This window comes from Capricornis sumatraensis, chromosome 18 (assembly GCF_032405125.1).
Source record: "Capricornis sumatraensis isolate serow.1 chromosome 18, serow.2, whole genome shotgun sequence".
NCBI lineage: Eukaryota > Metazoa > Chordata > Mammalia > Artiodactyla > Bovidae > Capricornis > Capricornis sumatraensis.
Window position 1 is genome coordinate 30,211,779 of NC_091086.1, and position 26,665 is coordinate 30,238,443.

Consider the following 26,665-nt stretch of genomic DNA (forward strand, 5'->3'; position numbering starts at 1 on the left):
GTTTGGAGAAAAGAAGTAGATCTGATCTTTGTTTTAACTTAGCAACTGATGGGTTCTGATATAGTTTGATGCTAGACAGAAACAGAGGACTCTGCTGACAGATCAGATTTGTACACTGGAGAAAGAAATCAAAGATGCCTCATATTTTTGTGTCTGAACAACTGGAGCGAGTGTTAGTCACTCAGCCATGTCCGATTGATTCTTTGTGACCCCATGGACTATAGCCCACCAGGCTCCTCTGTCCCTGGAATTGTTTTTACCTCACAGACTCCTTGAGAGCATCTCGGAGACCCTGAGAAAGATTCATTTTGTCCTGAAGTGTCAGTTTGCTCCAGAATATGAAAAATGCACAATAAAAGATAAAACGTGGAAACTGAATTTTATACCAGTTTATAATATGTGAGTCTTTAAAAAAAAAAAAAAGCTATGTGCTTATGTTAAGTCTCTTCAGTGGTGTCCTATTCTTTCAATACCATGAACGGTAGCCCACAAGGCTCCTCTATCTATGGGATTCTCCAGGCAAGAATACTGGAGTGGGCTGCCATGCCCTCCTCCAGGGGGCATCTACCTGACCTAGGGATTGAACCCACATCTCCTGCGTATCCTACATTGAAGGTATCCTCTGTACCACTGAGCCACCGGGAAAGCTACCCCCCCCAACAAAAATAAGGATGAAATGTGTTAAAATTTTAACAAATTCAATCAATTTGCATGGAACTATTTCCTGATTTACTGTTTAATGCCTTTACTTATAATATGAAAGGTTCTTCTTTCTCTTCCTTATAATCAGCCTATATAGCAGAGAATCTTTTGACTTTATTATGTCTTTGGTTGTTTAGAGAAAAAGACCTTTATGAAAGAGCTATTGTCTTGATAACCACATTACCGTCTACTCATTTTTAAATGCATTGTCACTTCAATTAAATTACTATCTAAGAAGTAAATAATCTTACACTAGTAAAATGTTCAACTCTCCTCTGACAACTTTTGACTTTGTTTTTTTAATATCAGACTATAAATTTAGACCTAACAGAAATGGAAGATACTAAGAAGAGGTGGCAAGAATACACAGAAGAACTGTACAAAAAAGATCTTCATGACCCAGATAACCACGATAGTGTGATCACTCACCTAGAGCCAGACATCCTGGAATGTGAAGTCAAGTGGGCCTTAGGGAACCATCACTATGAACAAAGCTAGTGGAGGTGATGGAATTCCAGTTGAACTATTTCAAATCCTGGGAGATGATGCTGTGAAAGTGCTGCACTCAATAGGCCAGCAAATTTGGAAAACTCAGCAGTGGCCACAGGACTGGAAAAGGTCAGTTTTCATTCCAATCCCAAAGAAAGGCAATGCCAAAGAATGCTCAAACTACCGCACAATTGCACTCATCTCACACGCTAGCAAAGTAATGCTCAAAATTCTCCAAGACAGGCTTCAGCAGTACAGGAACCGTGAACTTCCAGATGTTCAAGCTGGTTTTAGATAAGGCGGAGGAACCAGAGATCAAATTGCCAACAACCTCTGCATCATCGAAAAAGCAAGAGAGTTCCATAAAAACATCTATTTCTGCTTTACTGACTATGCCAAAGCCTTTGACTGTGTGGATCACAAAAAACTGTGGAAAATTCTGAAAGAGATGGGAATACCAGACCACCTGACCTGCCTCTTGAGAAGCCTATATATATGCAGGTCAGGAAGCAACAGTTAGAACTGGACATGGAACAGGCTGGTTCCAAATAGGAAAAGGAGTACATCAAGGCTGAATATTGTTACCCTGCTTATTTAACTTATATGCAGAGTACATCAAGAGAAACGCTGGGCTAGAGGAAGCATAAGCTGGAATCAAGATTGCCGGGAGAAATATCAATAACCTCAGATATGCAGATGACACCACCCTTATGGCAGAAAGTGAAGAGGAACTAAAGAGCCTCTTAATGAAAGTGAGAGTGAAAAAGTTGGCTTAAAGCTCAACATTCAGAAAACGAAGATCATGGCATCTGGTCCCATCACTTCATAGCAAATAGATGGGGAAACAGTGGAAGCAGTGGCTGACTTTATTTTTCTGGGCTCCAAAATCACTGCAGATGGTGATTGCAGCCAAGAAATTAAAAGATGGTTACTCCTTGGAAGGAAAATTATGACCAACGTAGACAGCATATTAAAAAGCAGAGACATATCTTTGTCAACAAAGGTCTGTCTAGTCAAGGCTATGGTTTTTCCAGTAGTTATGTATGGATGTGAGAGTTGGATTAATAAAGAAGCTGAGCGCCGAACAATTGATGTTTTTGAACTGTGGTGTTGGAGAAGACTCTTGAGAGTCCCTGGGACTGCAAGGAGATCCAATCAGTCCTTCCTAAAGGAGATCAGTCCTGGGTGTTCATTGGAAGGACTGATGTTGAAGCTGAAACTCCAATACTTTTGCCACCTAATGTGAAGAGCTGACTCACTGGAAAAGTCAGATTTTCCTGACTTTTCCTGATACTGGGAAAGATTGAGGGCAGCAGGAGAAGGGGACGACAGAGGATGAGATGGCTGGATGGCATCACCAACTCAATGGACATGGGTTTGGGTAGAATACGGAAGTTGGTAATGGACAGGGAGGCCTGGTGTGCTGCGGCTCATGGGGTCACAAAGAGTAGGACACGACTGAACGACTAAACGGAACTGATAAATTTAGAAGAAGAAATCCACCTAAACTACTTCTGGGATTTCTCAAAGAACCCCAGGGAAAAGAAAGGCTTTTTATTTCACCATATAAAATAAAAGAGAGGCTAAAAATAATTAAGCTTGTATAGCATGTTATTACTTTTAGGAGTTGCATGGTAAGAACTGTTTTATCAGAAGACATTAAGCTTTCCCTAGGTTGAAATGCATAGGTAAAATGTTATTTATACATTTCAAAACTGTTTACTTTATGAGAAGTCCCTAGAATTACGTAAATTCTCTTGCTGTTCATAATATTTTTTTTAAACTTCAGGAGAAACACTGACAAAGACACTTATGAAACAACTCTAAACAGGTTTTCTGTATATTTCAGAGGCTTGGAGGTACACTGCTCCATACAAACAAATTTGTTTGTAGATTTATTCCTATTTTCAGCCTTCGTCAGATCTTCTGTATTTAACAATGATCACTAATAACTTAACCACAATCATTCTCTGTCAACTACAGACAGTTTCTGTTTTGTTTTGATGCTTGTCCAAAGACTTTCTATAAACCAGAGAATTTCTATCATCAGTGAAGAACAGACTCCAAGTCTTGTGGGAAAGGACTGTTTCCGGCACTTCAAACTATTAATACCTCAAGGTAAAAGGCTGTAAACTGACATTCTGACAACCTGCAAAGATCACTGGATTGAGGATAATTTCTAAAACTGTTTATAGCCCAAAAGCAGATGGAACCTGCTGACAGATTCAATGAAACAAGAATCAATTACATTAAAAATCTGGGGAAATTTAGAAGAGAGGAATTCACTTAAATTTCTAGGTACTGTAAATGGTATATGAAAAGTATCTTAGACTTAGTTTCCTATTCTTCAGGGACCTTTACAACTTCAATCTCAGATTTCTTATGAAAACTATCTAGAAGTTAACTTTGTGACTTTCATAGTTGTTCAATATTGTACGGCTCTAGATTCGTGAAACAAACTTGAGAGGCCTTTGTTATGAAACAGTCTTGCTGCACCTATGAAAATAGGCCAAACATAATGAGACCAGCCTTTCTTTGATCAAGAGTAATCTAAGATTATTGTGACTTTGTGGGAATACAGGTTGTCAGAAAAAACTGTTGAAGACTCTGAAATGAGCAAAGCTGATACTGACTAGCATACCCTTCAAGGTTGTCTGTACCTTTTACTACCTTTGTTTTATACCTCTACTGCAACTGAGAGCAATGAAAATGATTCTTATCGTTAAAAATACAAATGAAAATCTTCCCTCAAATGTAACAAATTATTACACTTTGTGGACATTGATCAATTTTGCATCTATTTATAAATTCATCTTAGTCTTCCTGATATCCTACACATAAATGCGTTCTTTGAATTCTCCTCTGAACTGGCTATAACATTTTACTTGTTTTCTTTGTAATTAATGAGCTCAATAAAATCTTTTACACCTGTTCATTTAAAATTATGAAAAAGGCAGTTGGTATACTACTATGAAATAATGAAACCTATACATTTTAAAAGCAGAAGAGGAAAGCTACCAGATTTAAGTTAATGATTAGAAAAAGAGAGCAATTTATATGAACAAAAATATGTAAAATATGATATACAGCATAACATTTCTATGCAAAGTAAAAAGAAACCAAGAATAATAAATTATGAACTACAAACATTTAACCTTTCAAATAATACAGAAGTATACCAACAGTGTTACATGCTGACCTCAAAGGTTTCCCAAAGAGAAACCAGCACTTTTGAAACACTATCTTCAGCAGAATTATTCTCAAACTTCATTTCATAAATTCATATATAAAAAGTCTTAAGATAATTATACTAGAAATTTGCTCTAACTTCAGCAAAACCATGTCTTACTTATCTCCTGTTGCATTTGGAACTTCAATTTATACTGGGCAAGTTATTTGAAATCTCTGTATTTCAGTGCCCTCAACTTTAAAATGAGGGTAACAAACCCCACCCTCAGAGGTTGTTTTGAGAATTAAATGAGTGACACATGTAAAATAATCAGAATAGTATATGGCCCACAACAATTACTATTTTTATTTTGCATGCAACAGTACATGCTATGAAACATATCATGAAGTAAAACTAATAACATTTTTCAAACTCAAGATGAATATTTGGTTTTTAAAAGTTTTTTTATATAAAACTCAGAAAAAACTGAAGACTAGAAGCCTTTTAAAAGCATTTCTAAATCAACTTCTTATTGTTGGAAATTAGACAGCTTCTTGCCTTTTTATTCCCCATTCCTAACACTGACTTCAAACTGAAACAGGCACTTAAAATGGAGGATGAGGAGAAAGGATCCATATGATACATTTAGCCTGTGAGGCAACAAAAAAATATTAAAATGGCCATATTATAAAATTTTATTTCGAGGAATAAACTAAAGCTATCTCAATCAAAGAAATACAACTTTCCATAAAAACTGGCTTTTTTGAAGGGAGGGCTAGAGCTTCTCATTAACATTGTAAGGAACAGAATTAGACCTTTAAAGTCCCTTCTAGCTCCAAAATTCTTTGAATATATGAATACAGGAAGCCTTAGAGAGCAAAAACTTGGAATTAGAAATACAACAAAGATCTTACTTTTAGTGGAGTAAATAGAGCTTGATGTAAAAATATGTTACTAATCCTTTCTATTTTCTAAAACAGGAACATATATATTTTTGCTGGAATAGTTTTTGGTCAAGCATTGTTAAAGTCTTAAACTCTTCCTATTTTTTTAACATTTATGGAGGAGAAAGGACTATACTGCTATATAATTTACCAGAAAATCAAATCATAAGAAAAAGAACTTTAGAGGAAGAAGAAACAGTGAAAACTTACTTAACTCATGACAAATAATGCTTAAAGTCATTTCTAGAAGTAATTTTTAAAAAAATCAAAATCATGACAAAAGATAATCAACATAAGATACCTATGTTTCGTAGAATTTCAACAAGTTTTTCTCTTTTTGAGTACTGGCCAACTTGAAGAATGGTCTGCTGAACATCTCTACATGCTCCACCCACTTGTCCAACAGCAACAAACAAATAATTCGACTTTAAAAACTCCCCAGCCAACCTTGAAAGACAAAAGAGTATTCCTTAACTTATTCTCTTCCATCAATACTAATAATATTCACTGAATTCCCGCAAGTGTTACTTCAACATTTATAAGACAGATTATAACATTTATAAGCCAGATTATAACAGTCATAATAAGAGATGGTAGATATTATATCACCCAAGTATCACTTTCAAATATCACTGTAAAATGTTAGCATTTTGCAAAACACTTATTACGAATGAAAAAGTCTGTGTCAAATGATGGGTAATTTCAAGTGGAGCCCTGACCACATGAAACTATATAAAATGTGTATACAACAAAAGTATGCTAAACTATCAGACTACAACAAGCAGGAATTTTTTAATTAAAGATTAAAATGCAGACCAACAGCAAAAATTCTGTTCTTCATTCAATGCCTTCATATATGTTATTTATAAGAGTTGTTTCCTGAAAATATGAGCTGTTAAATTAGTATATTCTAAATGAACTATAATATTCTGAGCAAACCAGATCTTAAGTCAATGCTTTTCACATCATGACAAACATAGAAAATGATAATATCTGTAGGGCATAACTGGTGAAAAAAATGAGACCAGGTGAACAGACTAGGGGCTAGGCCACACCAAGCTGCAGATGATCTCCCCAAAGTTTGAGGGTACCAGCATCCTGACACTCACACAACTCACACAACTCACGGACAACATATAATGAAGAAGCCCTGCTTTAGATCACAGAAACATGAGGTGGGGAGAAGGGGAACTGCCAATTACAGAGAAAGTTTGGGAGGGAAAAAGAGGAGGTCATGGAGCAGTCCTCCTCTCTCCCACATAGCAATCTCTTACTTTCTAGTCATTTCCTAGCATATCAAGAAAATAGTTCAAACTCCGCGTATCTAGAATCTTAATAAATCACTGCTGATTCTTTTTCATCTGCTCTCTTATCATAAAAGAAAAACTTCTTGTTCATACACTACTTCTAGAGTCAAGAACCCTTTCATCCAGGCACAAACCTTGACATTATCTAAAATTCTTAATTATCGATCATCCTTTACACTCATTAAAATATATACTGAGTGCCTCATGTGAGGCATATGTGGTATAAGGTACTATGTGTATAAAGATGAATATGATGATCTCTGCCTGTGTTCCTCATATCAAACAGCACAAATATAGCTATATAAAAGCAATTACTATAATTTAAAAATATTTTATTAGTTTAATATTTACATATTTTAATTTAACGTTTTACTATAGTAAGCTAGTGCTACAATATTTAACAGCGATTTAACCTTACTATATTACAAGAAAACTGAAAAGTGTTTTAAATAGTTTCTTTCAGAAGATAGAGGGTTCCTTTATAAGACTGGCAGGAAATGGATGAAATGATGTCTATTAAGAGTCTTCAAGTTTAAACCTTTATCTAAAGAAGGAGCAAGCAAGAACATGAAATAGTGATGACTAAGGAAAAGCACTCTGTGCAGAAGGAAAGAAGAAATAAGGATAAATAATGAAGAGGAACAGAATTTGGCTTGCGTAGCCAATAGGAAATACTCTAAATAAGCCATAAAAACATCATTACAAGGAATAAAGTGGCAAATGAGGCAAAAATTGTCATGTACAAAAGCATTTAAAAGTTGGTTAGTCTGTGGAAATGGAAAGACATGGGAGAATTTATTTTAAATACATGGTGATAAAGATCAGACTTAGTTTTGCAATTTTAACAGCCCAAAAGTCAAACTGCAGACATATTAGAAAGCTACTATCAATGAGCAGAGAGGAACTGAAAAGGACCTAAAATAATGGTAAACAGAGAAGAAACTAACAAATTTGCAATATTTTAGAGATAACTGCCAAGGTGAATACTTTTGAAGGGCGAAGTTAAAGGAACATGAGGGAGGAATCAACATGCTTCAAACGACTTTGGTTTAAAAGACCTTGATGCCAACAAGGAAAACTGGAAAGAAAAAAGAGGGAGTTGAAGAAGAGGTTCAATTTTCTACCTGATGAACATGAGTTACTGGTAATTCATCTAAGAGGAAAAATAATCCTGAAGAGTTAAATCTAAAAGTCTGAAGCTGAGGAGAAGGATTAAGCATACAAGTAATAATCAGGCTGTTTGTTTTTTGATATTAACTTATACAAGTTAATACATTAACTTACACAAGTTCTTCATGTATTATGAATATTAACCCCTCATTGAACATATTGTTTACAAATATCTTCTCCCAATCAGTACACTGTTTTTGGGTTTCTTCATGATCTCTTTCATAGTGTAAGATGAACAACCTAATTTTTTTAAATGGGCAGAGGTCCTGAATAGACATTTTCCCAAAGACATACAGATGGCCAATAGGCATATGAAAAGATGCTCAATAACACTAATCATCAGGGAAAGGCAAATCAAAACTACTATGAGATATCGCTGCACACCTGTCAGAATGGCTATTATCAAAAAGACAAGAAATAACAAGGGCTGGCAAGATGTGGAGAAAAGAGAATCCACATGCACTGATGGTGGGAGTGTAAACTGGTACAGCCACTACAGAAAACAGAATGGGCATTTTTCAAAAAATTCAAAATAAAACTACCATAGGAAGCAATTCCACTATTGAGTAAGTATCTGAAGAAAACGAAATCACTAAAATGAAAAGATACATGTATCCCAATGTTCATAGCAGCATTATTTACAATAGACAAGATATAAAAACAACCTAAGTTTCCATCAACAGATGAATGGATAAATAAGATGTGGTACACACACACACACACACACACAATGGAATATTACTCAGCCATAGAAAATAATGAAATTTTGCCATTTTCAATAACATGGATGAATCTGGAGGTAATTATATTTAGTAAAAAAAGTCAGAAAAAAGCAAATACTGTACATTTTCACTTATAAGTGGAATCTAAAAAATAAAACAAAGGAACAAATATAACAAAACAAACAGACTCAGATATTGAGAATACACCAATGGTCACCAAAAGGGAGGGGGCCAGGAGAGTAGTAAAAGAGGTGAAGAGGATTGAGTTACAAACTACTAGGTATAAAATAAGTTACAAAGACAGAATGTACAGCATAAGGAACATATTTAACATTTTATAACTTTGTATGGAATATATTCCATAAAATATTAAATTACTAAGTTGTACACTTGAAACTAATAATATTGTAAGTCAACTATACTTCAATCAAAAAATTACAGGTAATAAGTTTGGGAGAAAATACAGGTAGAAATGCAAGCCAAGGATATGGATGCTACAACGGTTTGGGGAATATGCAGAATGCGAAAAGTGGACTTCAGATGGAATAACAGGCAATTTGTAACATTTAAAAGCAGACAGTAAAGTAATCATTCGGTAGGAACCAAAGATCTTTATGGAGTATATGGGTCTGGGAACCAAGGGATCCAAGCTAGAGTGGCCCATTTACCATCATTCCCAGTGACCCACATGGGAAATTGTGCTTACTGCACCTACTACAAGTATTGGAGGTCTTGGTTTCCAAAGGGGCTTCCCTGGTGGCTCAGAGGGTAAAGCGTCTGCCTGCAATGCAGGAGACCCAAGTTCGATTCCTGGGTCAGGAAGATCCCCTGGAGAAGGAAATGGCAACCCACTCTAGTACCCTTGCCTGGAAAATCCCATGGACGGAGAAGCCTGGTAGGCTACAGTCCATGGGGTCGCAGAGTCGGACACGACTGAGCAACTTCACTTAACAGTTCCACCAGAGAAAACAGGAGTTTTACTGAACTGTATAAGTACTTCAGGTTCCCTGTTCCCAAGGGATTAGCAGGCAGAAAGAAGAGTCACCATTCTAGCCGGAATATGTCATGCTAACCTCAGAAGTCACAGACCACACTGTGTATTTATGATACTCAAATATCTGTCAACAATTAGTACATAAATTTCCTAACACAAGTGCAATTCCCCCAAGCTCTATAATTTGGGGTTAAAGAGGGGGCACCACCATAAAAATAATTTCATTTAGTAAGCACTTATTAAATCCTAGCTAGGTGCCACGTGCTCTCATTTTCTCACTCACACAACCACATACACTCTAATAAAATGCCATGCTAATGCAAAGCCAGGAATTACAGTAAGAAACAAGGAAAAATATAGGAAACTTTTTAGAAATACTTTTACTTTTAAACTATGTTATAATCCTAAATTTTTTAAAAAAGTAAATTTCTCAAGAATAAGATATTCACATTGGTTCTCCTGCTGTAAAAGCATTTTAGTACATAGCAGCTACTTCTGAGAAGAAAAAATTTACCTTTGAATTTCTTCTGGAAAAGTTGCACTGAACATAAGGGTCTGACGCTGTTCCTTTGACGGCATTCCTGGGCAGGAAATTAACTTTTTCATCTCTGGTCCAAAACCCATATCCAGCATGCGATCAGCTTCATCCAAAACTAAGTATTTGACTTGTCTCAGACCAATCTTTTAAGATATTTTCAAGGGTTAGAGCAAAGAATGCATACTAGTTAGTATAGTAGTTGATATATTAAATGAAAATATTCTCATCAAGCCTAACTATTAATATATTTTCAAAGATGAAGATTAGAAATCAATGCATACAATGATGAGACCACTGTTACAGTTAGGTAATAGTATTAGTATTCATTTCAGTTCTCAATTTTGTCTTATGTTATAAAACATTTCATAGAACTGAAAGAAATCAAAACATTTAGATCAGTATTACACAATAGACCTTTCTGTAATTACTTAAAAATTCTGTATCTTCACTATTAGCCAGTAGCCATATGCAGCTATTAAGCACTTAAAATGTAGTTAGCGTGCCTTGAAGAACGAATTTTTAATTTTGTATCAGTTAAAATGTAAATATCCACATGTAGCTAGTGACTACTGTATTGGACAGCACATATCTAGACTGCATTATCTGATAAAGTCAGGCTATTCAATGTAAGAAATAAAATTTCTTAATAGCATGACATTATCAAATGGCCTATAACTGACAAATTTATTTCTAACTCCTTTAAACCCTTAATAAATCCCTGATTCTCTAATCACTCAGGAACAGCTGGGAAACTTTTCTTACCTATCATGAATACTTAGTGCTAAAAACAGAAGCACATATTTGCAAAAAGAAAACAAGTGATTTTTTACCCCATGGAAGATGGGAAACAAGGTGGGAAATCAAGGTGAATTTCTCTGGATAGTCTTAATAAGTAAAGAAAATTTCCTTTCAGCAGAAAGAGCATATTTTTAATAATCCCTTTAGAGAACAGTCTTAAAAAAGAAAAGCAGGATCATGAAAGTGAACTGAAAATACTGATACAGAGATGTAATGATGTGGTATATGAATACTGAAAATAAATAGCCCTAAAATCTCTCTCCAAAGACAGAAACTTAATAATCCTGGATAATATTACTCTCACACTTAAAACAGGAGACAAAATTACTGATGCCACAAAGGTTTTCTTCCAGGGAAAAAAAAGATTTCCTCAAGACATATATGAAACTAGAAAAAATTATTGATTTCATTTTTCTCCCAGTGTAGTGGGTCTAGGATATGGATTCTGGAATCAGATTCAGATTCCAACCCTATCACTTACTAGAGCTAATTTAGAGATTAGAATAAATTACATAATCTTGCTAAAAGTTTGTTTCCCAAGTATAAAATGAAAAATACTATTTACCTATTTGTATTAAGATTTATATAAGAAAGCATTCAAGGAATCAAATGGGAGCCTAATATACAAATGGTGCTGTAATGAACATACATGTCTTTACACAAGTTTCTCTCTTTCCCAAACAAAACAATTATTAGTCAATCTCACAACTCTGTTATCCCTCTAGAGCCTACCTTTTCTTTGCCTATGATATCCATCAGTCTCCCAGGAGTAGCACATAATATATTACAGCCTTGTACTATTTGTCGAATTGAATGCCCCAACTGGGTTCCCCCGTATGTGACAACTGCTCTTACACAAGTCCTATTGACAATAAAAATAAATGTCATTTTCTAGTTGCTTGAAAATTAGTCATTTGTTTTTAATGAGATGTAAAATGAAATCCATAAAGAAAGAACTAATATATTCAACATTCTTTTACAATTCATCCCAGAAAGTTGAAAAGCTGCAGGAAAAAAATATTTGCAACCTGTCTGATAGAGCTCTTCAAAAACAATGATAAACACAACCAACACCCACACAACGGGCCAACATGAACAAATGTTCACTAAAAATACAAATGGTTTTTAAACACTTTAAGTTCAATATTACTTTTAAAAGTAAAAAAAAAAACCAAAACAAATGAAGTCTAACAAAATTTTCCCTCAAGTGTGATAATGCCATGTTAGCCAGTGCAGGGAAATTGGCACTCTGAGGGATAAACTGATACAACCCCTTTCACAATTTTAGTCTCTATTAAAATTTTAAAACTTATTTTTCTCAATAAATTCACATATAGGATTTTCCCTTCAGATATGTCCCCACAAATGGGTAAAGATGACTGACTGTGTAATATATTCACTGCGAACATGATTTTTAGTATCAAAAGACTGAAAACAATCTAGTTGTCTAACAATAAAAAACAGAATTATAGGCCTTCCTTACAAAAGAACTGAGCATCTATAAAGAGGAGTACAGTTCTATGGTAAGTGTTAGCTCCAACATATACCATTTTTTTTAAAAAAGGGTGGCAACCAAGCTTAGTATGCTAAGATTTGTTGAGAGGAGAATTAAAGTGTGTACATATGCACCAGCTCTTTCTATACTATTTCACATAAAACTGGTAATAGTGTGTAAACTTTGAAGAGGAGGATTAAAGATAATTAGATACTTCTCAGTTTTTTGCCACAAAAATGTTCCAACAAATATCCACATACTAATACACATTTTGTGCATACATATTATCTGAAATATCATTATTGTTTTGTTTTTTTTTAAAAAAACTTTTATCTTTTACTTGATTTAAAAGCTTGAAGAGCAACACAGTACCTGGGGGTAAGAAATAAACACTGGTATAAGCAATGTACATCTACTTCTTACAAAAGATCTGTCAAGGTTGACATTAAAAAATTTTCAATTTTTCTCCTCTAATTTCAAATAAACTGATTTATACAAAATAAAAGGTGACGGTTCTAGATAGAAAGCTCTAAAGAATTGTACAAAAAAACACTAATATACCAACAGATAAATGGGTAGACAGCAAATGAATAATTCACAGGGAACATGTACAAAGCACTCAAAAAGTAGTTCAACCTCTCAATAACCAAATAAATGAAAACATGAAGATAGCTGTAGTGATTTAAAAATACATACACAAAATCTTCAATATGCCTTCCTTCCTAAATATAGATCCTAACTCCCTTCCTCCAAAGATGTGTACAAGGCTGGCTTCATAGGTATATAACCTGTGCAGTCATACAGAGTCCTATGCTTAAAAAAGACCTGAGCCTGGTTTAATATTCTATTTGCTGCTTTAAAATTCGTCATAATTTTTAAACAAAGGACCTTGTATTTTCATTTTGGGCTAGTTCTCACAAATTATATAGCCAGTCCTGAGTATGAACTAGACTAGTGACCTGCTTAGCAACGAACAGAATATAGGAAAAGTGACTGCAACTGTCTTACAAGTCACAGAAACCTCCTCCTTGCTCTTTCTCACTGACCTTTCAATCTAAGTGAAGCTAGCTGTCATTTCCTAGAGACAACCATTCTTACAGAGAGATCCAATAAAGCCAGATGACTGTAATTCTAAATGACATCTTGTCTGCAACCTCATGAGATGCCAAGCCAGAAACACCCAGCTAAAGTGTTCCTCAATTCCTAACCCTCAGAAACTGTAAGATAATAAATAATATGTATTGTTTTGAGCAACTAGGGTTTAAGGTAAGCAGCAACAGATAACTAATATAATACCAAATAGTGGCAAAGTATATAGTGAAGTTAACATTTTCAAATACTGCTGGTAGAATGCAAGCTTTAAAATAACTTCATATTCTTTAACATTAAATCTATAAAAATCTACTCTAATAAAATACTTAAAAGTAGAAAAAGTTTATAAACAAGCTGTTCATTAAAGCAAGAACTGCTTTTATTTATAGTAGCCCCAAATTAGAAACAACTTAAATCTCCCAAATAGAGAAATAAAATACAAACACATGGACAATCTTACAGTCATTAAAAATTAGGTCTGATTGTTAAATAAGCAGTTATCCATTTTACGAAGTTATGTGTTAAAGAAACATTAACACATGGAAAATTATTAGGAATAGAAAATAATAGAAAATTATTAGGAACACCATAAACTCATTTTTAAACATATACTTAAAAACTACCAGAAAACACATGAATGTGTACACTGTCTTATCGTTCTACTTCTATCATTATCTAATTTTTAATAAGCATTTTAAAAAATAGATTCTATAAACAAGATTATGAAAAAGTCAACTTCAGTCAAGTAACACCAAATTAAATTATATGACTGCATTCTTATTCATGTACTGAGTTTTTCCCAAAATAAATACAATAATTCTCTAAAGAAAAACTTGTGAGTGGCATTCCAGATGTACTTACCCAAAAGAAAATTTTCTGGCTTCCAAATAGATTTGATTGATCAACTCTCGAGTTGGTGCTACAATAATACACTCTGGTTCCTGAAGTTCTTTAAAACGACTGGCAGTTATTCCATCACGCATCATATGAGCCAAAATTGGCAAGAGAAAAGCTGCCTAGAAGTTAAATTGCATAACTTACAAATCTACAGGGCATCATCCTTTTCCCTATGGCAACCTATTCCTCATGTTTTTATATGCTTTAGCTTCTTCTTTCATCTTTTTTATAAATTTAAAATGACAAAGGGAAATTTTTATTTCAAAGAGTTTCTAATATTTTGGTCGTCATGCTCATAAAATATAAAATGTTTGATAAAGTTAGTCTATCTTATGAAACTATCTTTTGTGCTTAAAAAAAATAACACAACCAAAGGTTCTAAATAAACAAACATTAACTTATTTTGAGAGGTTAACGAGGAATGTAGCATTTATTCTAAATGATTCCTTTTGAGGTAGAAATAAAATCAGAATGCATGACAAAAGTGGTCCACAAAGCAGAGCAAAAAGTGGGAAAGCATTCATTTGGATTACTAAACTTATCATCCCTGTAAAAGTTACATATGGCAAGAGTAACTTTGTGCTACAGTTTTCTTATTAAATAAGACACTAAAATCTACCACCAAAACCACATTTAAGTCACACATTAGCTGCTATACTATACAGCTTATTTTCACTTATTTTCCTTTCAACTCTACTATGGAGGACTTTTAAGACTAATATATAGTATGAGGGAAGACTATGATCCTGGAAATCACAGTCTTTAATGCTCATCTCATGGAACCCTATTTAATTCACAAATCTCACAGTTTAGTCCTAAGACCAGCTTGGTCCCATCAGAGTTCTTTTAGAATTAGCATAACCAGAGGTCACTTCATACTAAGGACCAGGTACCGCACATAGGGAGAAGGCGATGGCACCCCACTCCAGTACTCTTGCCTGGAAAATCCCATGGACAGAGGAGCCTGGTGGGCTGTAGTTCATGGGGTCGCAGAGTCAGACACGACTGAGGGACTTCCCTTTCACTTTTCACTTTCATGCAATGGAGAAGGAAATGGCAACCCACTCCAGTGTTCTTGCCTGGAGAATCCCAGGGACAGAGGAGCCTGGTGGGCTGCTGTCTATGGGGTTGCACAGAGTCGGACACGACTGAAGCGACTTAGCACTGTACACAGACAACAACAGTACATACAGCTATTTCTCATTCTCTTGACTCCAAAACTGTATCAGCTATCACACTGTTATTGTTAGTCACTAAGTTGTGTCCAACTCTTTTTGACTCCATGGACTACAGTACGTCAGGCTCCTTTAACTATCTCCCAGAGTTTGCTCAAACTTAGGTCCATTGAGTTGGTGATGCCATCCAGCCATCTCATCCTCTGTCGCCCTCTTCTCCTCCTGCCTTAATCTTTCCCAGCATCAGGGTCTTTTCCAATGAGTCAGCTCTTTGCACCAGGTAGCCGAAGTACTGGCACTTCAGCATCAGTCCTTCCAGTATATTCAGGGCAAATTTCTTTTAGGATTGATTGCTTTGATCTCCGTGCTGTCCAAACCACTCTCAAGAGCCTCCTCCAGCACCACAGTTTGAAAGCATCAATTCTTTGGCTTTCAGCCTTCTTTAAGGCTCTCACATCCATACATGACTATTGGAAAAACCTTACCTTTGACTGTAAGAACCTTTGTAAGCAAAGTGGTAAATTTCTGCTTTTTAATATGCTGTCTAGGTTTGTCATAGCTTTTCTTCCAAGGAGGAAGTATCTTTCCCAAGAAAATAAAATCTGTCACTGTTTCCACTTTTTGTTTCCCATCTATTTGCCATGAAGTGACAGGGAAAACTTTACATTACATAAATTATTTTTTCCCTTGCTCTTATAATCAAAGGTCTTATAACTTTTGGTGCTTTGACTCTCAGTTGTTTTGTTTTAAATATTAGGTCCCACAGAAGGAGCTGAATACACTTAGAGATTAAACATCTATGAACTGCAAAACACTACTCTAGAAATAGTTAAAAATTCTTTCTTCAAAAGCACACAAACTTCAATAAAACCAGAAATCAGAGGCAAAAACATGAGTATTTATGACAGTTCACTAAAATCATCTACTTGGGAAGAACCAAAGTTCAAAAAGTGATAGTTTGAATATTGGGCAAAATATATGTAGGGAAGTGACTTACAGTCTTTCCAGAGCCCGTCTGAGCACAAGCCATCAAATCTCGTCCTCCTTGTATAATAGGAATACTGTATTTTTGCACAGGAGTAAGCTTAGTATAACCAGCTTTAGCAATGTTGTTATTCAGTGTCTGACAAAGATTAGCTTCTTCAAAAGTCTAAAAAAAATCAGGGGGCAGTGGTTAAATTCCATGTATCATACACTAGTCATTCCATAAACATACTCCATTTGAATTAGTTTCAAGTTGTTAATTCTACTTTATATATGCATATGCCCCCATTCAAAAGTAATATCTAGAACCTGTATGCGATTACTTGATAGAATTAAGGAATATTCCAATAGAAAATGGCTCTAAAAACTTGTTCAGCCCCCTTAAAACCTGTGAGATACAAATAACTCTGATCAATAAAAATGGTTCATTATCAACAGGGGACTCTGGGATCCCCCATTCCTTAGAAAAATCACTCCCCTAAGATGCACTTTCTCACATACGTAGAAAGCAGAAATATTGAAATCTTTAGGAAAAGTATCCTTTTTAATAAATTTAAATCAAGTTTCCATCCTAGTTTGAGGAGGTGGGGAGGAAATATAGTACCCTCCCTTTCAACACAGCAATTAATTCTAATGTAGATGTTAGATATGATTCTAAATTTCCAACCTAAGACATTAAATTCTAAAGATGAAATTTTTTCTTTAATATCAACTTAAAGAAATGTGCCAAATTTTTAAAAAGCAAAGTTTGCCTCACAGTCATTACAGAAACAATTATTGCACTGACCAGAATTGCTGGTGGTGGATCATGTCCAGATACTTCTACAAGAATAGTATCATATTTGTCAAAGTTTATGCCTGTCTGATAATGTGCAAAGATGGAGTCCTCATCTTCAGGTGGAGGAGGTGGTATGTAGGTCACTTTTGGTCCTTAGAATTTAAAAGAAAATTTACATTATAAGGACTAGAATAAAAACAAGAGAGAAAACAGACAAAAACCGACAAACTCAAATTTAAAACAACATGCAAATTCCTGGGCTTCCCTGGTGGCTCACTGGAAAAGAATCCACCTGCCAAATGCAGGAAACACAAGTTCACTCCCTGCCACAGGAAAATCTCACATGCCACAGAGCAACTAAGCCCATGCGCAGCCTGTGCTCTAGAGCCCAGGAGCTGCAACTACTGAGCCTACGTATCACAACTTCTGAAGCCCGTGCACCTTAGAGCCCATGCTCTGCAACAAGAAAAGCCACCACAATAAGAAGACCGCAACTAGAGAGCCCTCACTCTCCGCAGCTAGAGAAAAGCTTGTGTAGCAACGAAGACCCAGCACAGCCAAAAGTAAATAAATAAAATTACAGAAAAGTTCCCAATGTTTACCATTAAAGTTTTTACTTCAAACTTTTAAAGTTATCTCTTTAAATATTCTGCATTTGTATTAAAATGTAATATATATTTCTGTGGATCACACAAAAATTAATATACCTTGAGTGTCACCACTTTCTCCTCCTTCAGCTTCTGACTTCCAAGAATCTTAAAAGGCATCAAGCCAAAAAAAGACAAATGTTTTTTAAAATTGAGGGGTAAAACAATACTCACTATAAAAATCAAATATCTTATCTAAAGTAAAACTTACTCTTTCCAGAGCCTGCAATTACTTCTTCATTTAAACCTTTGTAACCACCTATTAAAGAAATACACAGTGACAGTCAGTCAATATACAAGACTGTGTCTTCTTTATTTTTGTTGCTTGTCTTCAAAGAGAAAAAGTTCTAAACATGGATGGTCCCCTCAAACAAATAATACTTGAGACAATTAAGATAAATAGAATCCTGAATATTTTAAGTTCCCTTAGCATTTAAAACGCTGACTTTATGCAGGTTACAATGTTATAATATATTAGTATCTTCTTGTTTAAGCTGTTATGTCTCTTTCCTATTCCTATATTCCTCAACAAAGGAATATATTTTCTAACAGGAACTAAAAGACCACCTCTTTTGAGATGTCCCCACTATAACCTATAGGTTCTATGATTTGCTAGGACTCAGAATACAGTCATAACTATGGCTGTGACTTACTACATAGAAAAGATACGGAGCAAAATGAGCAAAGGAAAAAAGGGTATGGAGAAAAGCCCAGAGAAGACCCAAGTACAAGATTTCAAGAGTCACTCCCACTGGTGTTATACAGGTCAAGTTGTGACAACATGCTGAAAATGTTTACCAGAGTAATCAATTAGAGATTCAATATCCAGGAGGGGCTGATAAGGCAGGCAGGAACCTTCTGCCTGGCATGTACCAAATTTCCCAACTCCCAGAAGAAAAGTGGGTATTCATTATAAACCACATTGTTTTACAAACCATTTAGGTACAGTGGACCACTCACACTGGTTAAGGGTGTTGAGATCCCTCCCAAAATCCAAGTTCCCAAAAGTCAGGTAAGGGTCTTCTAAGAAGGACTTTCCAAGAAGAACAGTCAGTCAGGCCTATCATGTTAACTCTTTTCCACACACTACCTTTCTGGTTTCTAGACAAGGAGTCATTGATTGTGCCACTTCCAGGTACTATCACAAAAAGAATAAGGACTGCATTAGATTTGAAAGGCTGCTGCTGCTGCTGCTAAGTCGCTTCAGTCGTGTCCGACTCTGTGCGACCCCATAGATGGCAGCCCACCAGGCTCCGCCGTCCCTGGGATTCTCCAGGCAAGAACACTGGAGTGGGTTGCCATTTCCTTCTCCAGTGTATGAAAGTGAAAAGTGAAAGTGAAGTCGCTCCGTCGTGTCCGACTCTTAGTGACCCCATGGACTACAGCCAAACAGGCTCCTCTGTCCATGGGATTTTCCAGGCAAGAGTGCTTATATAGCATTTTTATATGTGCACTCTCTAATTTTCTTGTCCTTTTATGTCCACAGGTCTTCAAACCCCTTTTCAAACAAGATCTAAGAATTTGTATAAAATATGGTTTAGCCATTAATAATCTTTTTCTATAATGAAGAAACCAAGAATTTGAAGGAGTGAAGCAGGGAAAAGTGGTTCAAGGGAGTTGCCACTCTGAATGCTCTCAGACTAATAATGATCTCAGAATTTTTCAGAGATATTAAACAAGCTTTATTGTTTTACTAGTCTGGAAAATATTTTAACTATTATATGAAATTTAAGCATTTTTAACTCTGAGATTTTTTTAGTAATATAAAATTATCTATACTGAATATTCTTTATCCCCTACACCAAGCTAATTATCTCGTAAGAAAGATCATTTTATTTTTTTATAATAATTTCAATTATTGTATTTATATATCAAGAAAATGTCAAAAATTACCTAATGAATATGCAATCAACTTCACTTGAGTAAACAAATCTTCATCAAGCAATTATACTTAGTTAATTGCATTTCTTTAAACCTTTAAACTGCATTTGTAAATTTAATACATTCCGTTCTAAACACTTTAAATGCTTGACCTTATAAGCAAAACCTTTCCAAGCTTTCAGTTCTCTTAAATATTGCAACAATTTTATAAGTCAAAAGTCAACCACAAATTTTTGTTTGAAAACTGTATGGTTATGTCTCAGATTCTGTAAAATGCTAAATTCTCTAAAACTGCTAACAGTAGTTTTTAAAAATGAATTACCTAAATTGATATAATATTCAATTTATTTAAATAGTGATAATGAAGTTGCTTAGTCGTGTCCAACTCTTTGTGACCCCATGGACACCAGGTTCCTCCGTCCATGGGATTTTCTAGGCAAGAGAACTGGAGTGGGTTGCCTTTTCCTTCTCCAGGGAACTTCCCAACCCAGGGATCGAACCCAGGTCTCCCGCACAGTAGACAGATGCTTTACCATCTGAGCCACCAGGTAAGTCCTTATTTAAATAAAACCACTCATTTTAAAACAATGAGAATTATTTAAGCATATCTAAAAGATGTAGAATAAATTATGTGAGGCATTATGTTACAATTCTGGTTCAGAGGCAGATGTTCTTAGAGAAATTTGAAGTTGTTAAGGCTCTGGAATTGTAGCAGGGAGAGTAAAGATATATCACGGATGCTGAAAGTAAGACTATGTAAAATGTCTTACAATCAGAATTTTTCTTTGATTTAAAAGGAAAGGAGTAAACAGAAGCATATGAAAACCCTGGCTCCTCCAAGATCATAGGGCAGTTGATTTTTCTGTATTAATCCGTAAATGTCAAAACAATTTTAAAAATGAACAGTTACTTGTGTTTGTAATAGAACTTTCTCTGAAATGTTCTAGATGGTGACAGTATATAGGAGATCAGGAGTCCAAAATAGAGTGCATTCACAGACTTTTTGCAAAAGATTAAACATTTTTCAACAGAAAGAAAATGAAACAAATCCTCTGAGAAAACGATACACTTTAGAGTGTTATTATGTTGCTAATGAGATCAAGGTGTTTCTCAAGTCTCTATCAGCTATACCAAAATATTTCATATATTGAATCAAGGTGATTGGGAAATAATGGCTATAAATATACTGAGCTATATTTAAATATTCATGTTTTCTTTTCATAGTAAGAAAAATTATTTTAATATAAGAATCTGTAAACATAGATTACATCTCACTTTAACATTTGCATGGTAACTCCCATTTTATGGTTATATTATTTATTAAGCAGTTATTTATTGATCACTTTTAGGTGATTTTCAGTTTTCACTTATCATAAATGAAGCTTCAGTGAACATCCTTTTACATGTATTGAGCATATATACCTATAGTATATAATGGAATTGTTGGATTAAAGAGTAGTAGTAAACAACTGGCTTTCCCTGGAGAAGGAAATGGCAACCCACTCCAGTATTCTTGCCTGGAAAATCCCATGGACAGACGAGCCTAGTGGGCTATAGTCCACAGGGTTGCAAGAGTCAGACACAAACACAGCAACTAAACAACAAAAGTAAACAACTTCTCCAAACTGGCCGTGCAAATGTATACTCCTCGAAGTGTGTATAAAAGCAGCAACAGTTACCTTTAACTTCAAAAATTAAACTTGGATTACAGTCATTTTAACCACTTACAGGTAAACCAAGTAAGAACTCACCTCGTCCACTTCCACTACCACTTCTGCTTTGGAAAGTGTCACCATTATCTGTAAGGCATTGTTTTAAGAATATTTAGAGAAAACACAGCTCCTCTTCAAGCACATAAAACATATAGCTATTTCTTTTCAAATACTGAGTAGTTTCTCAGGATTCCTAGACCCTTAACCCACCCATCTCCTAATTCTATATTTAATTAAAACCTTTTTCTCATTTGAACATTTTGTTTAAACACTTCATTTTTTTAGGGCAATTTCAGGTTCCCAGATATTTCCAGTCCTCACACCTGCATATTCCCGACCTCCCCATAATCAACACTCCCCACAAGAGAGGTATTTTGTTACAGTTGATAAACCTATACTGGCACAACATAATCACCCAAAGTCCATGGTTTACATTACAGCTCATTCATGGTACTGTACAGTGTTTTTTATGTTTGCAAAAATGTATCAAGGCATGTCTCCATCATTATAGTATCATACAAAGTAACTTCACTACCCTAAAAATTCTCAATGCTTTGTCTGTTCATCTCTTCCTTGAACCCCTAGCAACCACTCATTTTTTTCACCCCTCTTCTTATAGTTTTGCCTTTTCCAGAATGTCATACAGAGCTGGAATCATACAGTATATGGGCTTTTCAGATTGGCTTCTTTCACTCAGTAGCACGTATTTAGAGTTTCCCCTGTGGCTCAGCAGTAAAGAATCTGCCTGCAATGCAGGAGTCACAGGAGACACAGGTTCAATCCCTGGGTCAGCAAGATCCCCTGGAGGAGGGCATGGCAACCCACTATAGTATTCCTGCCTAGAGAATCCCATGGACAGAGGAGCCTGGTGAGCTATAGTCCATGGGTTTGCAAAGAATCTGACACAACTGAAGTGACTTAGCATGCACACAGTATGCATTTTAGGCTCCTCCATGTCTTTTCAGGCTTGATAGCTCATTTTTTTTAATACCACAGTTGATTTAACTACTTTTAAACATTTCATCAACAGAATGTTTTTTTTTTTTTCACTTTCTCCTCAAATCCCCTCAGAATCCTTTCTTTGAAACCAAAGGAAACTTCATTTTCCTTCTTCTAACTAAAAGTATAATTTATATCTAATAATAATTAACTGGTAGATAAGGAAGAAGGAATAATTCAGAGTACAAATTTTATGAGGGAGGGAAAACTGTCCACGTTCTTTTTCCCTACAAATCTAAAAAAGCAGTGACAATCATGAGCCAATCTAATATACTTAAAAATATATATTAGGTTCAATAATCCTAGACCTAAAAGCAAATGTAAATGATTAATATTCAGTAATAAATTCTATTTCTCACCTGCACCACTTAATGCTGATCTTCTAGAACCAAAAATGCCACCAGAGCGCTGGGTCCCCTCATCTTGTTCATAATTGCTATCTAGATTTCCAGATAAAAAATTTAGATTATGTTACTTTTTAAAACTTTTAAATCATGCAGTAAACAGAAAAAAATCAATTTATGGTACCGAAAGTTAAAAAGATGCAAGATAAAATAATTTAAATTTAACAGGAATCATAGTGTTTTTGAAGTATCACACAGAAGGATTTTTCCATAAATTATTTCCTTCAATTATAAATTACTTTCTCAAAATTTTATTAAAATTATCTTATAAAAGTAGTCAGAGCTAATACTACACCAAAATATGATATAGGCAAATAAATTACCTTTGAAAAACAGCACTGTTACTGTCCCTCAAAATTTCACATTACATAATCTTACTGCTTATTCTCCAGAATTTCATCGCTTGGTACCCACTGCACTCAAATCAAACTTTATCGGTCTTAAACAGCAACCCACTGGATCTCTTCACTTCTTAAAAAGTGACAATTCACTAATCTGCTACACATCTATTAAATCATTAAATCTTTTATGTTTTTAGTTTTACTATTCTGTTCTCCTAAGAGAGACATGCATTCCAAAAGTGACTTCAGGAGCCAATATCTTAGCACCAAGGAAAGACGAGTGGAAAAATTTAGGTAGAAAGCCACACTGGTATAAGAAGGTATAATGGGAGGCTGAGTCATGAGAATGCCACCTATTTGTAAGGTCAGCCATCTTTATCAAAGCTCTGAAATGCTTCACGGCATGTAATATTAAAGAACTGCATCACACAAACTGTTAGAAAGATTCACATATTCTCATTTAATCTATAAGGAATTACATGTGTCTATTTTTACATAGCATAAGTGATTATAAACCAGCCACTATACTAAACCATTCCCATATAGTCATAACAATCTTAGATGTGACAGGTGTTATTTTTAATCATTTCTTTAATAAATGAAGCACAATATTCGCAATCCACTACTAACTTGGACTTCCTAAACCAAATCCTCCACGGCAACCTCGGAAACTACCTCTTCCACCTCTTCTGGACAATCCTGAAGCTTCTGAATCATTTCCGTCTTGATAACCTATAATATTAAAACACAAACGACACAAAAACCAACAAAGCAATCTTGGGGACATGGTGGCCAAGTTAATTTAAGCCTTGCATAATTCAATGACTTTAATATTTTAAGCCATCAACAGATAGTTACTAAAGGGAAATGCTGTATTTGACCTATAAATGCTCAACTTTACCAGTAAATAGACAAAAGCTATGTTTAAAAAAAAAAAAATCCACTATTTGCTTTGCGAACAAAACCTAAAAATGACTAGAAAGAAAAAGTGACACCTATAAACACTGTGGTGTTGGAGAAGACTCTTCAGAGTCCCTTGGACTGCAAGGAGATCAAACTAGTGAATCCTAAAGCAAATAACCCCTGACTATTCACTGGAGGGACTGATGCTGAAGCTGTAACTCCAATACTTTGGCCACCTGATGTGAAGAACTGACTCGTTGGAAAAGACCCTGATGCTGGGAAAGATTGAGGTGGGAGGAGAAGGGAATGACAGAGGATGAGATGACTGGACAGCATCACCAACTCAATGGACGTGAGTTTGAACAAGCTATGGGAGTTGGTGATGGACAGGGAAGCCTGGTGTGCTGCAGTCCACAGGGTCGCAGAGAGCCAGAGTGACTGAACTGAATTGAATGTCCTGAAAATATCAATTAATTCTAACTGTTCTAATATGTCATTTAGGATCTCTGTTGCCTTACTGATTTTCTGTCTGGAAGATTTGGGTATACAAATGACCAATACACACATGGAGAGCTGCTCAACATCACAGTCATCAGGAAATGCAAATCAAAATCACAATGATACAAGGATATGTTGTGCAATACAGAGGATACAGCCAACGTTTCCTAATAACTATAAATGGAGTATAACCTTTAAAAGGTATGAATCACTGTTTTGATACTTGTAATTTACAAAATATTATATATCAACTATATCTCAATTATAAAAAATGATACCACTTTATATCCATTAGAATGCCTACAGTCAAAAAGACAAACACTAACAAGTGTCACCAAAAGAAATGTACTTGAATGTTCAGAGCAGCATTTTCAGAACAGTCCAAAACTGTACAAAATCCAAGTACCCACCATTAGCAGAACAGGAGAACAAAAGAACACTATATAGCAATAATGATCTTCAATTGCAACCAACAATAAGACAATCTCATAATTACATTAAGAGGAAGCTAGACACAAAAATATACTATGTGATTCCATTTATATTAAGTATATTAAATTTTTAAAAATTTATGCTGCTAGAAGTCGGAATAGAGATTAACTGAAAGGGCAGTGCTAATGACTAAAAATGAGCATGAAAGGGTTTTTTGAGGATCTAGTAATTTCTACTCCTGATCTGCGTGCTTGGGAAAACAGAGAACCCACGTGTTTTCAGTTACTGAAAAATCACTCAGCTGTATACATTTATGACATATGCACCTACCTGTTCCTGTATGACATCATACTTCAACATAAACTTAGATACAGTTCTATTTATTTACACACACACCTGTATTTACTGAGTGACCACCGTGTCACACACAAATTTTCTACCTTCAAATGTATACATCTAAAGAAAATAACAATCAGGGACACCCTCCTAGGCAACCTACACTAGTCAATAAACCAGGATCAAGCACAAAGAGCTGCAACTGGCTTTTCACTGCTTCACTTAAATATGAATTAAAATGATTTAAAGAAAACTGAATAGTAAGAAAGATAATCACTGTTCTGCAGAAAACCAAAAAATTTAAATAAGAGCTATGTTTTAGGAACATTAGTGTCAAAACTGCTTGTTAAAGGGGGAAGGAAAGCAATGTTGAAAGAGGAGTCTGTTTCTTAACTAAATGTCCACCCCATCATTGCAGGGACCCCTGCAATTGCCATTAAAGACTCAGCTTACGAGACAAATAAACCATCCCTCATTCACCACCAAATTCCTACACCCCCCTCACAACTCAACCAAGGCTATAGTGAAATCCACAGCAAGTCTCAGCTTCACTAGGAAGGCCTGCTATTCAATGATCTATTCAATGAGCCAATCATCTCTAATAGGCAAGGAAAAAATATATCTCCAAGTTGCAGCAAAAACTATGATGTATCTGATGTATCTAGTGCAGCTCCAAACACTAAAGTTCTATCATAAATATATTTTCACACTTGTAGCAATTTTATAAGTTCACTGTGGTTTTTCGTGGATATTGTTGCTATTTTAACATGTCTGCCTACAGATAATCCAGAACTGAGCACTTTTATACCATCTCACCTCAAGTAGAGGCAGGATTAGCAAGTATGGTAATTAATCTACAATTTCTCCCTTCTCCCATATTTCCAATGTTCCTACTCAGAGACAAAGACATTCCAGTTTATCTATACTGTGACTGACCAAGATTCACACAGTCCCACCTTTCGTACTTCATAGAACACTCTGGTGGTCTTAGGAAAAGACAAATCTAGTGACATCAGAAAGCAGGAGAGACACCTACTGAATATTAACTCAAATATTAACAGCATAAAGGATATGCCAAAGTGTTTTTCTTGAAAGGTTTTCACCACCAAAATTTTTCTTTCAGCTCTTCCAAAATCGATTTTTCAGTTTAATTTCTGTCTTAAGTACAAGTTGTTCCAAAACATGGTCCTTACCGCCTCTCTTGGAAAACCCTCTGTTCCGTGTTTGATTATCTTCACAGTCATTACTAGACTCTTGA

At 35.2% G+C, this 26,665-nt stretch overlaps 1 protein-coding gene across 5 annotated transcripts in view; it reads right to left on the reverse strand.

Moving 5' to 3' along the window:
- Window positions 1–26,665, reverse strand: part of DDX4 (DEAD-box helicase 4) — a 66,888-nt gene that overhangs the window by 5,593 nt on the left and 34,630 nt on the right. For 3 of the 5 annotated variants that reach the window (XM_068990546.1, XM_068990544.1, XM_068990542.1), the window contains 12 exons: window positions 26,601–26,660; window positions 23,869–23,970; window positions 22,853–22,933; window positions 21,534–21,581; window positions 18,113–18,160; window positions 17,962–18,009; window positions 17,264–17,406; window positions 16,490–16,642; window positions 14,282–14,436; window positions 11,566–11,695; window positions 10,012–10,178; window positions 5,606–5,751 (listed from right to left, as the gene is read on the reverse strand). In XM_068990546.1, coding sequence (XP_068846647.1) covers window positions 5,606–5,751; window positions 10,012–10,178; window positions 11,566–11,695; window positions 14,282–14,436; window positions 16,490–16,642; window positions 17,264–17,406; window positions 17,962–18,009; window positions 18,113–18,160; window positions 21,534–21,581; window positions 22,853–22,933; window positions 23,869–23,970; window positions 26,601–26,660 — 1,281 coding nt within the window. The remainder of the gene's footprint in view (window positions 1–5,605; window positions 5,752–10,011; window positions 10,179–11,565; window positions 11,696–14,281; window positions 14,437–16,489; window positions 16,643–17,263; window positions 17,407–17,961; window positions 18,010–18,112; window positions 18,161–21,533; window positions 21,582–22,852; window positions 22,934–23,868; window positions 23,971–26,600; window positions 26,661–26,665) is intronic. The other 2 variants (XM_068990543.1, XM_068990545.1) reach the window with 2 other exon arrangements.